This window comes from Stegastes partitus, unplaced genomic scaffold (genome assembly GCF_000690725.1).
Source record: "Stegastes partitus isolate 25-593 unplaced genomic scaffold, Stegastes_partitus-1.0.2 Scaffold263, whole genome shotgun sequence".
In the NCBI taxonomy this organism is placed as follows: Eukaryota; Metazoa; Chordata; class Actinopteri; family Pomacentridae; genus Stegastes; species Stegastes partitus.
Window position 1 is genome coordinate 563806 of NW_007577994.1, and position 16577 is coordinate 580382.

Genomic DNA, 16577 nt, shown 5'->3' on the forward strand with positions numbered 1-16577 from the left:
TGTGTAAATCACTTGACTATTTTTGCTTTCTATCTACTGCACCTTTAAGTTCCAGTGAAGAGCCAAAGATTTAATCTGTTCCAAAACTTTATTCAAACTGAAATCTGCAACTTGGAAGGAAATGTTCAAGAAACAGCAGCCACGGCGACCAAATAACAAACACAAAGTCAGCTGAAGCCGGAGCTATTTGACAGGACCTTTCATACGGTTAAAGCCATCATTTGTCAACTCAATCTGTGAAAGAATGACGATGGCGCTGCTTGTTGTAACTAAATGAGAGAAGTGAAAAAAGAAAGGCCTTTATGTTGTCGCCATGCGCTGGACTCCCAACGTGACTAAAATGCATTGTTTTTGAATTTCTAGCAGCTCTGTTTTGTACTATGGAGGAGGATGAATCGTTATAACATGATCTTGCAAGTGCACCGTGCATCCTGGTTGTATAATGTAGTGGTTGATGTGGTATTGGATGTGTATCAGCATGATTTTTGTGATAAGCTGTCAGCACGAAAACTGACAAGACAATAGGAATGTATCCAGTGTCGATTGTTGTCAAGTTTCAGCTACATTCTCACATTCCAGATTTTTTGGGATCAATTTTACAAGCAGGAATTATTAAGTCTGTGGACGAACTCGGTCGCTTAACGCCTCCGACAAGCCGCCGTGCAGGAAGCTGCTGCACGAAGGCCTTTTCAAATCGTGTCAGTCCCTGATGATGACGGCCAGCACAGCACACTGATTCTCACAAATCTAAGTTGTCCGTTCTCGTGCTCAGTGCTGCAGCTATGAACCGTTTTCTGTCCTTTTCTCGTCGTCCTCTTCCTCGCTGTCCTCGTCCTCGCTGTCCTCCTCGTCCTCACTCTCGCTGTACTCGTAGTTACAACGGTTGGTGTTTACAAAGAGGTCGCTCTCGTCGTCTTCAGAGTCGCTAACCTCCTCTTCCTCGTCTTTCTCTTCCTCCTTTTCTTGCTGTTTGCTGGTCTTGTCCTGTGCCGACTGCTCCTCCATGAAGCCCTCTGGCCTGGACAGAGAAACACAGAATGCACCGAGTTACACTTGCTTGTTATACAGTGTGTGTGTGTGTGTTTTTGTGTGTTTCTACCTACCAGAGCTGCTGCTTTTGCAAGTACTGAATGTGGTCTTTGTAGAGGATAACGGTGATCTCTGCCTTCACCTTCTCCCCTTCTTCGATAGGATCCACAATCACATAGTCGCCTTGGAAATCACAAGAACAAAGTGACCACCTTTTGTTCTTATGACATAAACCAGTCAAACCACTCTGATGCAGCATTTAGTGTCATGTTGCTAAGAACCAAACATGTGAAACTGACTCCCACAATAGCATAATTAAAGTATTGATGTTAGGGATGCAAGGTGGCTGTTGCCTCGCAGCTAGAAGATCCCCAGTTCACGTCCCAGGTGGACGCCTGGTATCTTTCTGGGTTCTCCAGCTTCCTCCCACAATCCAAAAACACATGGTGATTCTAAATTGTCTGTAGGTGTGAATGTGAGTGTGCTTGGTTGTCTGTCTCTAAGTGTAGCCCTGTGATAGACTGGTGACCTGTCCAGGTGTCCCCTGCCTTCACCCTGAGTCAGCTGGGATAGACTCCAGCCCCCCAAGACCCTTGTGAGGATTAAGCGGTGTATAGATAATGGATGGAAGATAATGGAACCTTATTTGACTATAATAAATATTAAGACCCCACAGCATTATTAATTATGGAGATTAACCTAATCAATTTAGAACTAAAGTTACAACACTACAAAAACCCAACAAATCAAGTGATTCCCGCAATTCCCTATGAGCAAGCTTTCTTTCAGTTTCCTTTGTATCTATATTCTTTAATTAGCAGTGACAAATGTGAAGTGCCACAAGCCACAAACACCAACACGTGCCACTAGAACAAGAGTGAAACATTATGATCGATGTCACTGGAACATGATGTGATCTTTAATGTAAACAACCCCCATCCATCAGGTACCTCTCTTGATCCAGATGTTCTTGCGGAACTTGGTGGGCATGCTGACCAGGAAGGTGTCACCCTGCGCTGTGACAGTTTCATGGAGGTTGTTACCACGACTACCGGTAACCTGGAGAAGTCCACAGGCGGACAATCAGATTGCTTAACACAGTATCAAAAATAATTAAAAACTATATTTACATCGCACTTTCATAAACAAAGGTTCATAATGTGATTTGAGCGACAAAACAAAAGCAGGGCAGTCAGAAGTCAGACCAAATAACTAAATAAAAATATAACATCAAATAAAAGATAGTCTATAAAACGGGTTTAAGAAGTGATTTAATAGAAGTCAGTGATTCTGTGATCATCATCTCCTCAGGCTGGTTCATCCTGACATTTCACATATTAAAGGAAAAGTCTTCTTTGTTCAAATTATTGGATAATTCTCCACAATGTTAACAGGAAAGGAAAGTCTGTATGATGATATTCTTATTTTGTACTGCAAGAATATGACATTAGCCCACCTCAAAACCACATCCTTCATCATCAGACCGTTAGTAAGTTCACTATCATCTAAGAAAACAAGTGAAATGATAATTGCCTGTAACTTCTGGCCACGAGGTTTAGCCTACAGTTCATACACAGTTTACCTTCACAATCTGCTGGTTTTCTGTGGGAGTGACAAAGTCTCCGAGAACCTCCTTGACAACGTGTTTGCGTTTGGTGGCCTGTGACATTATTACCGGTGGACTGCAGCTTCCTTCGCCAGCTAAAGGAAAAGAGACAGAGGGAGGCCAACGTGTCGGTAAACATCACGACATTTAAAGGCTTAATGTGGTCAGCGAACGAATCATTTAAGAGCTAAAACACAACTAAATAATCACATGTTGGCTTAACATGACAACGAGCTGCACTCACCCGAGATAGCAGTTAGCAACTTTTAACTAAACTCACGGCTACATTAATAATTTTAATGACACTCAACGCTTTAGATTCCCTCTCTGTTTACGTATCTTTAAACATTAACAAGTAATTACACATTAAAGTTAACATTAACATGACTAACAAGTTAGCCGAATAAGCTAACATTAGCTATGCTAGCTTAACTACATTAGCAGGTTACATTACTACCTTGAAAGAAAGAAGAGAAGTATTTCTGAAGCAGAATATATTTCTGAACAGCAGCAAGAAGTCACTGTGGGTGGAAAAAAAACACGCTGAAATATTCTGTCTCTGAAAGCAGAACCACATGCGTTCGTGTTTTCTGAAAACAGTCAAAGGTTAGCATAGCACTTCCGGGGTCAAAGGGACTCGTTTCAATATAAGATCTTCTGTATGTTTATGTTTCATTTCTTGGCTAAAAACTCGTGTCATGATGGTGCAACATTTCAGATAAAGAAGGCTAAAGTTAAATTTAACTTTGGCATATCTGAATGGTGCCTTTCAATGAGATAAAGCACACGTAATATACGTCTTAGTCCAAAATCTTATTCCATCCATGACTAGTTCTTCCGTGGCTGCACCTTTGCATTGTGGGAAATGTAGTTCTCGGCCAATTTGAGCAACATTCAAGATCACAAGGAGGGCAGAAGAATTACAGCCAAAGAAAAAAAAAGGGATACAAAAAAAAAATCCATGTTGAAACACTTAAGGTGGATTCCAAAAAGTAAAAGGCTTTTATTTTAGGGGTTGACACGTTTAAAAAAACATGTTTGGTTGCATCTTATATTCATAGCTGCAATCATCACCAGTGTGCAACATCTTATTTTGTGTCTCTGCCCTCTAGTGGCATCACTCAACCAGTACAACACATATAACTGAACCAAGGCCCTCTCACAGGCTGTTAAAAATTAAAACACTTTATTAGCTTAGGATGGACAAGACAAAGGAGGATAAAAATCTACAAACAGGAAACAAACATTTGGATTAGTCAATAAGATAAAACTACATAAACAGATTGTTATCAATTATCAATATATAGCTTCTTCAATCAAGAAATTGGGTTGGAAGAGAAAAAAAACTCAAGGAGACAGAAAACAAAACAAACAAAAAAACACACAACATAACAATGATCCTAATCAGTGACCCAGGTAATGACTATAAGAAGCTAATAGTTTAAACTGTGTAATTATAAAATGGTTATCATGTGCAATATTTCAATTTCATGTAGAATATTTCATTTTGAGTGTGAACTTAATTTACTACCTCAGTATCATTGCCAGTATTACTTCTTTTCAGTCATGTATTGTACTTATATCTTGTTGCTCTTCTACTAGACACTGTAATTCCTAAATTTGTTTCTGAGCAATATCAATAAATATATATAATATTCAATTTCTAAACATAACATTTTAGCATATCTTAAAATCATGACTGAGACTGCAGAGCGTAAAAGAAAGTACACAGTCTATGGTTGAGACCAGGTGGCCTGAAGACATAAACCCAATATGCCTCTTTTTCTTTGTTTTCTTAATTTTATCCCCAGAAAAGCTTCAATACCTGACACTGTTAGCATCGAATCTTCCTTGTGGTGTTTGGCTATAGGATAGATCAAATTCCCAGAACAAATAGCATATCTATGTTTGACCACTCCACCCTAAGTGTCCTTTTATTGAGGCACACATAGAAACAGCCACAAATGCATTGAAGTCAGGACACAACATGGTTGTATTCTAGTTTCTGAAACCAGTGACAGAACATGTTTTGATCCTAAACACATCGATTGTGTCAGAGTGTGTCTCCATCATCATAGAAAACAATTGTCCTTTGACAGTCAAACGTCAGACTCACCTTCACTTTCATTTAGGTCATAACGACACTTAGACGTTTGAAATTAATTGTAGTTTATGAATAAAGTCATTTTCTACACAATAAAACTTGCATTGTGTGTCAGGTGTTGACTGAAAAGTTGTTTTTAGGGCTAATACCAACACAGAGGATCAGTAATCTAGGAGGCCAACATTATGAACCAACATGTGTTTGCAGTAAAACTGAAATAGACCAATACAAACTCCAACCCAAAGATTTATTAAACTGCCTTTATTTATTTGTTCTATCCATGTAAATCTTAATTTAAAAAGAAAGGACTTTTATCCTTCGGTGTTAATTGGCTGTTACTGTTAGTGACTACAGACTCTTTATAAATTAGTTTATGTAATCAGAACTTGGTTAAAAGAAAGAAAAAAAAAACAATAATTGGAAAAATGCTAAATATTGGATGCAATAAATGTCCAGGTTGATAGTCAATTAAATCCTAGTTTGTATGTATTTCAACTGACTTGTTGTTCCAGTGCACACAAAAACAAGAACACAATTATAAAAATATACAAACGATGGGATTTCACACTTTTTTATTCAACCTTCACTCATTCCTCACCTTTTTTTTAATTACAGCAGTAAGTACAATTGCATTGCAGTTTTGTTGTAATATGCAGTAAAGTCAAAGCCCTATCTGTGAAAAAATCCTTTCAAGTACAGAACATTACCACGAACACTGTTAACAAAACATCCAAGAAAACTGACAAGACCGAAGTCTTCCTAAAACTATCCAGACTTCAAGCATGAGCCTAGAGATGAGTTAAAACCAACAGTGGCTAAAACACAGCAGGACTAACGGAATGAACGTCGCACATAAAGTCTAGTTTAAAATTACGACAAGGTTTCTCATCAGAGCGAGCTTCACTGAGCTGGTATGGTTTGGTAAAACTAACACGAGGTGTGAAGAAGCTGAAACACTCGGCTGGTTTAACGGAAAGGAGACTTCAGTCGGGCTGCACGTGACTCTGATCGTCATGCGTTCTGGATCGATGTGCATGTGAGCGGTGGAGCTGGTCGTTGTGCTTTATGCTGGATGATGATGTGTGTAAGTCTGCATGGGGTGTTGGTGGTTTAGTTCACTACAGCAGATGAGCACATCTTGTTGATGCCACATGCGCCGGACCCCCTGTACAGGTAGTAGTAACCCTGTGTGAGAGAGAAACAGGCTGTAAAAAAACCACACAAGCTTTCTTTTTTACACGACAACATGATACCAGACAATCGTTGTTTAGTGCAGCATCGTGCAACTTGACAGACACTTTTTAACCTTATTGCTACTGAGTTAAAACAACATGTTTCTCACTCACATCATTGCAACTTTCCACAATAATGTTAAATATTGCAATGTTGCACCAACTTTAAGCAACAATTTAAATGTCACTAGAGGGTTTGTACTTCTATCTAATCTATGTCACCAGGTGTTGTCGCCTTCCTTACCTGCTCTCCATAATCCTCCCCCCAGCTGTTCTTGATGGCCCAGAAGGGGATTCCTTTACCTGTAAGCACAGAAACATCCCTACAGGTCAGTTAACTGCATCCTGCAGCTTGATCCACAAACTTCAGATTCTGTTTGTCCACAAAAAGGTGTTTTTTTTTCACTTCCATTACTCAGGATTGGATAAATAAAGTGAGGACAAATACAGGATACATCACTTACGTTGTCCGTATCCCACCATCAGCACAGCGTGGTCGATCATCCAGGGGTTGCAGAAGATCTTCAGAGGGTGAGACACTCCCTTTCTGTAGAACTACAGGAATTCAAAAGATAATTGAAATGAATTAGATCCGGTTGTATATTGATGATCATTAAATTTTAGTAAAAATCACGTGCATCTTGAAAATCTGTTTACGTCTTGGAGGTGATGGTAGTTATTATACTATTATTATAGTCGTAGTTATTATTAGTTATTACAGTAGTTAGAACAATATCATTAATATTCCAACACGTTTTTTAAAGAGTTACGAGGTCCTTGGCGACAGAGTAAAAAGTAAAACATGCAAAATCAGCTAAATTGCAAGAAATATAAGAGTAAAACGGTTTTGAGGATTAATAGTGGATTAAGTATTCTTTACTTCAGTCAAAGCACCAATACATCAATATAACGCAGGTAAAAGTCCTCATGAAAAATCTGCTTTAAGTAAAAGTACATACGTATCGGCAGCAAAATGTGATGAAAGCATTAAAAGTGCTGGTTTAGCTCCTCTAACTGATATATATCCTTATATCTGTCATCATCAGCATGTAGCTGCTGCACATGGAGCTACTTTAATTTTCTTTATAGACAGTTTTATATTCAGCTGCAGCAGATAAGTCTGAGGGCTCCAGACATGATTAATGAGGGCGGAAAGAAGAAGAAAGTTCAGATCCACAAGTCTGTTTTAAATCTTTTTTTTGATTGTTACAGATTTTTTAGATCATTTACTTGTTAAAAGAAAACCACACGAGAAGGTAGGAGGGAAAAAAGTCACTGTTTGGTTTGGTGGAGCTGCTGACACCTCACAGACACCTGAAATGTGACAAAACTACACACTGCTTTTTGTCAGATAGCAGACGGCAAAAATGTTGGAAACCACTGATTTAATCTTTAACAATTTGCTGCGTTTTAAAACGTACATGTTTTATTATCCACTGTGTAAAAGCTCAGTCTCACAAGTAGCTCAGTAGAAAGTTTTCTATCTGAAATGTCGTGGAGCTAAAGTAGCATAAAATGGAAATACTCAAGTGAATAGAATAGAATAGAATAGAATAGAATAGAATAGAATAGAATAGAATAGAATAGAATAGAAATGCTTAATACTTAATCTCCTATTAATCACCACCACCATAAATACTGATAAATATGCAAAACTGAACAATAAGAAAATATAAAATGCAAAATGTACAATAAGTGTAATAAAGTTCAAGCACAGTACTTGATTCAGTATACTGAGTTACTTTCCACCACTGAGGAGCGTTTATGGCAGCATTGCAGAGACAAACCTGCTTACCTGCATAGCAAAAGCATTCAGAGCAACAGAGATGGGTCCATTCTCAGCCAGCCAAGCTGCAATTTCTGAGGAGGAAAAAAAATCTAAATGAATCCATTGAACAGCCTTTTGTTTCGTATTACCGCACACACACTGCTGCATGTTATAGTTACTATAAGATTAAATGTGACAAACACACGTGGTTATTGTTGTTTGTACATTAACTCTGATTAGTGTCTTGCCACATTCAGATTTCATTCAGACTTTCTGTGGACATGTTTCTCTTTCCTGTCGTCATCCCGTCTCCGTTTGCTCGGCCCACTCACCCTTCTCATCTTTGGACAGCTCCAGAGAGCTGTTGATGTAGGCGGCCACCTTCCCCGTGGTGAAGTCACACCTCTGCTTCTGCCCCGTGTATGAGTAATCGGTTTCGGTCTCCAGACCACCTTAACCACAAACGAGAGACAAAGATCAGAAGAATTCATGCTTGTGCTCAGCATCCGTTTAGCTTTTTGGAAATCCTTTACGAGGTGAATGAAGGTCTGTGTAATCCTCTTTTGTGTTTAGTCAAAAATAGGTGACAAACTAGGAACAGAAACCAGATGTTTAAAAATGGTTGGTTGACTACATCTGTGTCTTACCGAGCTTCTCGATAGCTTCATAAGCATTTGATGGCAGCCCGCCTCTGCACGCCTGGTCCAGCCCATCACAGTCCACCAGCTCTGTGGAGAACAAATCAATACGCCAATCAAACCGTGACTTTCTCTGGCGCTGAAAACAGGAAAGTTATTGAATAACTGTATCATCTGTGTTTGTTCACGTCTGTGCAGATGTGCGTTACCTTGTTCAGAAAGTGACAGCAGCGTTCCATTTTTCAGGAACCACTGGCCTTCGATGTTGCCGATGACAGAAAAAGCCCAGCAGGACCCACACATACCCTGCAAGACGCGCACAACCCAGTCAGCGTGAAGGTGCTATTTATTCTTTATTAACATGCTTCTTAGGGTCACTGCCTCATAATTGACTCTGTTTGTTGGCACCTGGTTTTTGACAGCACTGACAGCTCCGTGATCGCGCCAATCCCAGCTGTCGGGGGCGGGGCCTCGGGCAGGAGCGGCTGGTTTCATTGGTCGATGGAGAGTCCACTGACTCAGCAGCGGGTTCAGGTAGGTGGAGCGGAACTCCTCCTCTGTTGGAAAGCAGAATAAGAGCGGTCAGATCTTCACGTTACTCAAGAAGAAGTTTTTGAAACGAAGCTGAAGCAACACATAAAAAGCAGAAGGTGCGTTTCCTCAACGGAAACCGTGGAAACAAAAGCACATGCAGTCACGCACCAGTCAGGTCGCTGAACTTGGTGACTCCGTATTCAGCTGAACCTTGATCCAAAGACTGGAGCTTCTCAGCAGTTTTCAGGTTCTGGTGGAAGATGCGCAAACGACGGTCGGCCTCTGCAAAGTCGAAGGTTAAAAACGTACATTTAAACAATCATCAAGGTGCTTTACAGAGGAAAGGAATAAAAATCCGGTTCAAATGCAGTTCAGATGCAGTTCTTCAGATTCAGATTCTGTCACACTGTGCCACACAAGCAGGCACAAAACATAAACCTCTCTGTAGTTGCAGTGTACCAGAGTTTGCTTTCTGTCGCTGCTCCGGCACCCTGGTAGCATTTGATGTATTTTAAATGAACCAGCAATGATTGATTTGCCAGAGCTGGAGCGACCTTAGCGACGGAGAATGCTGCTTAAACTAGGAGCTTGATGGAGAATTGATGAGCTTTCCTAAGAAACTAGAAAAGGTCCAAGACAAGCCTCTGATGCTCCAGATAAGAAAAAAGAAACACTGCATTCAGTGTAAATAAGAACAAGAGACAGTTTTTGTGTAATTACTCTCACTGCCAGAAGGGGGAGACAAACGTTCTGCAGGTTTTAGCAACTAGCTAGTTTTTATTTGCTCTTTATTAAAGGCAAAACAATAGAACTACATGTTTGTACAAAACTGAGAAAACTGATCTGTACCTGAATGTCTGACATCTAAAAAAGTCAAAAAAATAAAAGCATTGCAACCTTTATCTCTATGACGTACAAGTGTATAGTTGGCAGTTCATCCGTTATTGGTTTTATTTTAGATGTTTGAAACTGGAGTCTCGTTTATGACACACTTATTCACATCCTTATAAACAAGTAGTAAACAAGACGTGTGCCAGCTGATTTCAAAGGTTCTGAATCCATGGAGCTATTGTGTGTTTTCATACACAATAGGCTGCGAACACACAAAGTAGACAGGAATGTGCCACTCTATTGACCCACCGTCTGGTATGTACACGGTATGAATATGTGTCAGTCACTCACCCTCCTGGCTGCTGTAGTCTTTATTATATTTAACCATGAACTCTTTAAACTGGCCCAGCAGCTCCACAGACTCCTACCAGATAAACACACAGAATCAACAACACAAACCTTGTCGTCAACCTCAGGTTCATAATTGAATAAAGCAGATTGCACAACAAACAAACGGACTGCTGCAGCAGATAACAAGACAGAACATGTGATCAGCATTTAGTTGTCAGTCCTGTTATTGATCTGAATGTGGTTATTTTTACCTCCAGGGGCTGACTGGTGGATGGATCCTCCACCTTGTTGGTCTCTTCTACTTCAGCTTCAGCTGGTGACAGAAACATCCAGAAAAACATGTGGTGAGTGTCAAAGCATCTAAAACCTTGACTTCATGTATTTAAAACTGCACTGACTCCATGGTTTACGAATGTTCAAGTCAAAACAATGAGAATAAGTAAAGGTTGGAGAAAACTTTTTGACAAAGTTGGGCAACAGCAGTGAGCCTAACATAAGCTGTGTTGTTGTTTAGACTTTGTTCTATTTACAGGAAGGAAATGGGCAACGTTCAGACTTGGACTTGTCATGATTTACCCTTTTACCTCATGTAGCTGTCTGATCAGCACAACTTGCTCTTGTAAACATTAGTGTTGCATAATATGAAGGTCAAATTTAGCAAACAGTTCCATGCAGTAAGTCTAAACTCCACATAGATGATATGCTGGTGGCAATGTTAACGTTTCTAAAATAAATAACTAAATATATATGCATACAACGTTTTACATGGATTTAAAATGATACAACCGATTATCCACTGTTTTAAATCATTCTGAACAATGCAACTTGAACCGACGTTCCTTCTACTGTCCAGCAGGGGGCGACTCCTCTAGTTGCAAAAAGAAATCAGATTTAAAAAATCACCCGACTTCTCACTTGATTTATTGGCTCACTAAACATTTTCCTGATGAGTTTATGGGTTCAATGGTTTGTTAAAGGTTCCTTTAATACAGAATTGTGTTCATTTTGTAAATTATGAGCAAAATAAATGATACAGCAGGGTTTGCTTTATCTTGAGAGAGACAAGTCACTATCATCTGGACAAGTGTGAAGTTTGAAATGATTCTCACTCAGATCTTCCCTTCATTCATCTAGTTTCAGATAATTTGCAAACTTGAGGTTACAAAACCGTTAGGTTCTAGTTTTGAATACAGTCTGTATATCCATCCATCCATCCATTATCTATCCATCCATCCATTTTCTATACACCGCTTAATCCTCACTAGGATCATGGCGGGCTGGAGTCTATCCCAGCTGACTCAGGGTGAAGGCAGGAGACACCTGGACAGGTCACCAGTCTATCACAGGGCTACACTTAGAGACATATTTACACCAACAGACAATTTAGAATCACCAATTAAGCCCAGGCCGGGACACAAAAAGGACTTCCTGCCACAGTTTGACAGTAGGAAACTAGGCACAGCTCACTCCATGCTGTGCTGTTACCTTATGATTTGTTCTTCTTCTAGCTGTGAGGCGACGGTGCTAGCCACCGAGCTACCACGCAGCCCACAGTCTATATATATTCTTTATACATTTTTAGGATGTAGATCAGTTAGAGACACAGAAGTTTGTGAACTGTGCCATTTGTCAAGTATATCCTAACTGATTCTTATCATTCACAGGAATTTACATGATTTTCTTTGCTCACCCTCTACTTAGTATTTTGTAATGTTGCTGCAGTGGGATGGATCTGTGCTTTTGACGACTGTAGAAGCACCTCTGTTCTTTTCCTTCAGACTCCTTTAAACTAATGTTACGTTTCCACTCCAAAACTGCCCAAATCCTCTCTTGCACATGCATTGCCTCAGCTCCAAGAGCTCTGGTTTTGGACTGGAGCTAACGGATTAAAACAACTCTGGACCACCATGGTCCTCCACTAATGTTACCTTCAGGTTATTCTAAAGGAGACACATCTTGTGGTAGCGACTCTGTGTAGCTCTCTATATTGTACTTGTTTAGGAATGTCACTGGGCGACTCCTTCTCTCTTCTGAGCACGTTGCCTTCTTCTTAGTCTTTTACAAAACTATGCGGCGGGTTGAGTTAGCTCAGTTCTGGGCTGAATCTTTACACGTTAAAGATTATTTTCTATACATGCTTCGGTTTAACCGGTTTAATTCGGCTGGTGTCACTCTGAAAAACGCTGCTGCAATAACACTGAAACTCAGCAATGATTCCAGTGAACCGAGACCTCTGGAGGTAAGATATTGTTGCAAAAGAAAACTGCCATTCACTGTGAACCAAAGCTGTGTGGTTCAGCTGTGTTTTGATCACAGAACAGTTGTAACCAAAAAGTCATGAATCCTAAATGCTGAGCAATCAACGTGTTTTTCTGCTTACATGCTGCTGACTGACCTTTAGGCTGGCACTTCTGTTTGAGCAGGGTCGAGGTGCCCTGCCAGGGGATGTCCCAAACTTCAAACACACACACTTCAGTCTGAAACATAAAAAAAGTGATTATAAAAATGTCATATACAATATTTATTCATAAAATAAGCAGAATCATGTGTTTGCTGCTCTGCAGACCGAGCTAGCTCCATCAAACAGAGCAACTCTTATAAACAACTGCATTTGGAGCACGTTTGCTTCCTTCACTTAAGATTGTTTTTCAGTTCAAAAGAAAACTGGAGCAAAGGAACAGTAAAAGTAAGTTTATGTGTCTGCGCTTGTATGCACGTGGATGCATGAGACATGCTTGGGGTTACTCCAAGTCAAACTCAAGTCACAAGACCAGATGCCTGCTGACACCTCGGCTGAGCAAACACAAATACTTTGCCGCAGTATTGAATCAATACAGTTCGAACAAGCAGATTTCCACTTTGTGAAATTCTAAAACCATTCCAACATGCTATTTTCTCTCTGTGGCTTAATCTCTTTACACAAAGATCCTACCTTGAGTTTCTGTGACTCAGGATAGAAGTCACATGTCCTGAGCATGGCGGACTTCTTACACTGGGTATTACTCAGCTCCACTGTGACCGTGTAGCGGATTCCCTTCACCAGCTGGAAAACAGATAAACACACACATAGAATGGAAGTCTCTCATTTATATATGTATGTATAAAAATTCACCCTGCTTACTCAGACATGACTTTATAAAAAAAAGGGAAACTGAGATGGGATGCCCCCCTTAAGATCAAATTCCATCAGGGCCTAATTAAATCATAAAGGACTAAAGCTTTGTTCATATAAAACTAAATGTAATATCTTTAAAAGGGGCGTCTTCCCTGCAGTGTGAGGGAAGATGCCTACTTTACGTCTTGTTATTTGATACTTATGCATCAGATTAATTTTATTTTCAAATGCCAATGGTCTGGCAATTTCCCTGAGATCTTGTACCGAAGGGATCAATAAAGTTTTATTCTATTCTATTCTATTGCAATGTGGCTCTGACGTCAACTGCAACATAAATGCTACATAACAAATTGAGAAATTCTTATTCTTATTATTTACAAACGGTTTTGTTAGTGCTAATTAATTTAGAAACAATGGGCCCAGGATGAATCCCCATTAGATTTACTTTTACTGTAACTCATTATCACTGATGTCACGTGACCTGCTGCTACAGCAGGATAATACTGCATGACGTTATTTGGCTTTCAGACTGATATTAACACGTTTTACTGCTGTTTATCTGTGACGTTGTTGTATTAGATGATGGTGAGCATCATTTACCAGACATTTCGGTTTACCCTACTCATATCTGAATGCTATTTACTCCGACTCAGCCTGCTGTAGCTGTATATAATGGCTGTGGTGGATTGTGGATGGAGAGTCTGGCGTTAACGGGCCACTCTGCACAGATGGATGCGCTGATAATGAACTGTTAAGCTGATTTACACTCAATGACGTGACTTCCGGTCAGGATGAAAAAATAAAATGTGTCGACGGGCGTTTGCTGCAGGTAGCGTTATTTTTTCAGAGCAACAGCTAAAATGAAAACTAATCACTAACTTAGTATGTATTAAGCATCACACTGACCTTATTTTTTTTATTTCTATAAACGTAAAAACGTGCTCCGCAGCAAGCGCATGCTGTTATTTTGTTGTTCGTCTGCAAGTTTCCTGTCTGTGTTTAGCTAACTCTGTAGCTTGACGCAGCTTTAAATGGCTCCCGGTCGCTGTTGTTTACAAAGAACCGAGCACAAACAACTCCTCTGTCACTGTAATAAATCATTAAATAACTAATATCCTGCCATCATACTGCTATTCTGTGTCAATGTGAGACGACAACACGATGAATAAGCAAACACGACGGTGAACGCTTCTGTCACCGAGCTCTGTACTGTTTGTACCTGTTTGGTGGCGGAGATGAACCGGCTGACTCTGCGGAGGTGCATTGCGTTGGAGCCCCGGTTGTAGCGCTCCTCTGCGAAGAGCAGCGCCTTCTTCAAGCCCGGGTCCGACTCCTGCAGCCGGACAGGAGAGCCGGGAGGCCCGAACAAAGGCCGGTCGAGGTCCTCGCCGAGCCCGAGCACCGAGCCCGGCACGGCGGCCAGAGCCAGCCACAGGACCACGGAGCAGCAGCGGAATCCCACCATGTTGGCTCCGATGTGTTGTCGGAGAGAAAAGGGACCGCTGTCCGGTCTGCGACCCGCTAAAACGGAGTAATGTTTGTTTAGGTGGAAGAAAAATCGATAATAGGTTAACAGCAGCAGTTATACAAGAGTCCCAGCCTTGTTGCCAAACAAATCTGTGAGGCTGAGGGAGGAGACAGTTGGAATTAAGGCTGGGGGCGTGTTCAGAAACACAACACATGCTGCATTATTCATTCATTACTCAACAACAAAGTCACGTTATAGATCTGTCACAACAGGACAACAGGACAAACCTCTGTAGGAGGCAACACAATCACCAGGTACTCACATCTGTGTGTACAACTTTACATTTTCCATTTATATTCATTATACATATATGCAAATTCAGAAGATAATTAAATTATACCAGAATACAGCTTTTGTTATTATAAAATTAAATGTGAAATCTACGAGGAAAAGAAGCTCTCATAAATAAAGTATAAAGTTATTGGCTGAATCTAAAGTCTGTTACACAGTAATTAGCTGGTGCTACAGCAAGCTAGTATAACATAATGTCACTAGCTTAACCAAAAATTAGCTAATTAGCTAATGCTACAGCATGCTAGTTTAGTGTAATATTAATAGCTTCATCTAAAGTTACGAACTATTACTATTACTACTATTAGAATAGAGTAGAATAGAATAGAATAGAATAGAATAGAAATAATTTATTAATCCCGAGGGGAAATCTGGTAAAAGGAGAAATTTGGTCTACTAATTATAATTACTAATTATAATAATAATAAGAATAGAAATAAGAGTAGTTTTTGAGATAAAGCGACTGAGAGAAGAAGAAACAGGAGTGAGTGGTAGATGAATGGTTCACTGGTGAAAACCCTCCAAAACAAAACCAAACAACAGTGAGTGAAATTGATGTTAAAATGAAGAATTTAGGCTACAGATGAATAGAATCCAGATTGTGTCAGAGTCAATTTGTTTTTTAACTGAGGCAGATCATTTTTCCATTCATACAGAATTCTAGTTCACAAGAATAGTTTTCTTGGCGATGATTAAAGCTGTGGAGAATGTTCCTCTGGATGTGTTGTTGATGTTGAAAGAGTCTCCAAGCAATCATCCTTAAAGGAGCACAGACTTCAATAACCTGCTCTGCAACTGTAAAGTGGAAAGGATTATGTTGTGGTGCCTCCTCCTGTACTTGTCATGTATGTGTCATTGTTTCTCCTGATGCTGTACTTGACAGGTAACAGGTTACCAGATGTTACTCCAGTGGTCCTTCAGGGGTGACGGTGCTTTTGCCATCAGGACTCCCAGAATCACATAGATCTGACTTGATGTGATGCCATCAATATTTTATCGCTTCATTTGTTTATACTGGTACATGACATTTCATGCCTAATTTGGGGTTACTGTATGCGTTTTGTCGTTATTTTACCTTGTGGGTATCTTCCTTCTGCTTTGCCTGTCAAAGCCTTTTGCAAACTCATGTTTTTAAGGGTGCTGTATAAATAAAGTTATTATAATTTATTCAAGAAAGTTCTCGTGAATACTACGAATATCTCCCCGTCTATGTGCTTATTATCCATTCTATATGTGTATTGTTGTTATTATTATACTGTATTTAGACTGTTTAATACACTTTTTAAATTGTGCCAGCCCCATCTGCTTTTTCATGCACCTTAACTTGGTCTAGCAATAGTAATCATTTCATTTCCTGTTTAGCAACTGCCAAAAAATGTATTTATATTCTCACTGAGCATTTTTTAAAATTAACTCATTACTTTAAAAACATATCACATAATTGGAATTAAGGCCACCGGCTGGAATTGACGTGCAAATTCAAATATATCAAATGAGACACTAGAGGGAGACAAAACACTGTGACCGTGGCTCTTTTTTAGGGGACTTAG

The 16577-nt window shown here is 39.9% G+C and overlaps 2 protein-coding genes across 3 annotated transcripts; both read right to left on the reverse strand.

Moving 5' to 3' along the window:
- Window positions 1-69: 69 nt before the first annotated feature.
- eif1ad (eukaryotic translation initiation factor 1A domain containing) lies at window positions 70-3242 on the reverse strand. Its single transcript, XM_008282206.1, has 5 exons — window positions 3093-3242; window positions 2612-2730; window positions 1980-2088; window positions 1104-1212; window positions 70-1018 (listed from the first exon to the last, which is right to left on the reverse strand). The coding sequence occupies exons 2-5, from the start codon at window positions 2696-2698 to the stop codon at window positions 781-783; spliced, it is 543 nt and encodes a 180-aa protein (XP_008280428.1). The 5' UTR covers window positions 2699-2730; window positions 3093-3242; the 3' UTR covers window positions 70-780.
- Window positions 3243-5294: 2052 nt separating this feature from the next.
- ctsf (cathepsin F) lies at window positions 5295-14857 on the reverse strand. 2 transcript variants are annotated; one of them, XM_008282208.1, is made up of 14 exons: window positions 14428-14857; window positions 13026-13136; window positions 12489-12570; window positions 10345-10406; window positions 10094-10166; window positions 9080-9193; window positions 8786-8934; window positions 8587-8683; window positions 8387-8467; window positions 8072-8191; window positions 7767-7831; window positions 6436-6526; window positions 6216-6274; window positions 5295-5924 (listed from the first exon to the last, which is right to left on the reverse strand). In XM_008282208.1, the coding sequence occupies exons 1-14, from the start codon at window positions 14671-14673 to the stop codon at window positions 5850-5852; spliced, it is 1425 nt and encodes a 474-aa protein (XP_008280430.1). In that variant the 5' UTR covers window positions 14674-14857; the 3' UTR covers window positions 5295-5849. The 2 variants fall into 2 exon arrangements, with proteins under 2 accessions (XP_008280430.1, XP_008280429.1); XM_008282207.1 differs by having other exon boundaries at window positions 12474-12570.
- Between the last annotated feature and the right edge of the window lie 1720 nt (window positions 14858-16577).

Coding starts and splice junctions, on each gene's coding strand:
- eif1ad (XM_008282206.1), bottom strand. CDS start 2,698: ATGTCACAGGCCACCAAACGCAAACACGTTGTCAAGGAGGTTCTCGGA. Junction 2,089..2,611: donor AAAACCAGCAGATTGTGAAG/GTAAACTGTGTA, acceptor GGACTTCTCCAG/GTTACCGGTAGTCGTGGTAA. Junction 1,019..1,103: donor TTGCAAAAGCAGCAGCTCTG/GTAGGTAGAAAC, acceptor TTCTCTGTCCAG/GCCAGAGGGCTTCATGGAGG.
- ctsf (XM_008282207.1), bottom strand. CDS start 14,673: ATGGTGGGATTCCGCTGCTGCTCCGTGGTCCTGTGGCTGGCTCTGGCC. Junction 10,167..10,344: donor CCACCAGTCAGCCCCTGGAG/GTAAAAATAACC, acceptor TTTATCTGGTAG/GAGTCTGTGGAGCTGCTGGG. Junction 5,925..6,215: donor GGGAGGATTATGGAGAGCAG/GTAAGGAAGGCG, acceptor TCTCTCACACAG/GGTTACTACTACCTGTACAG.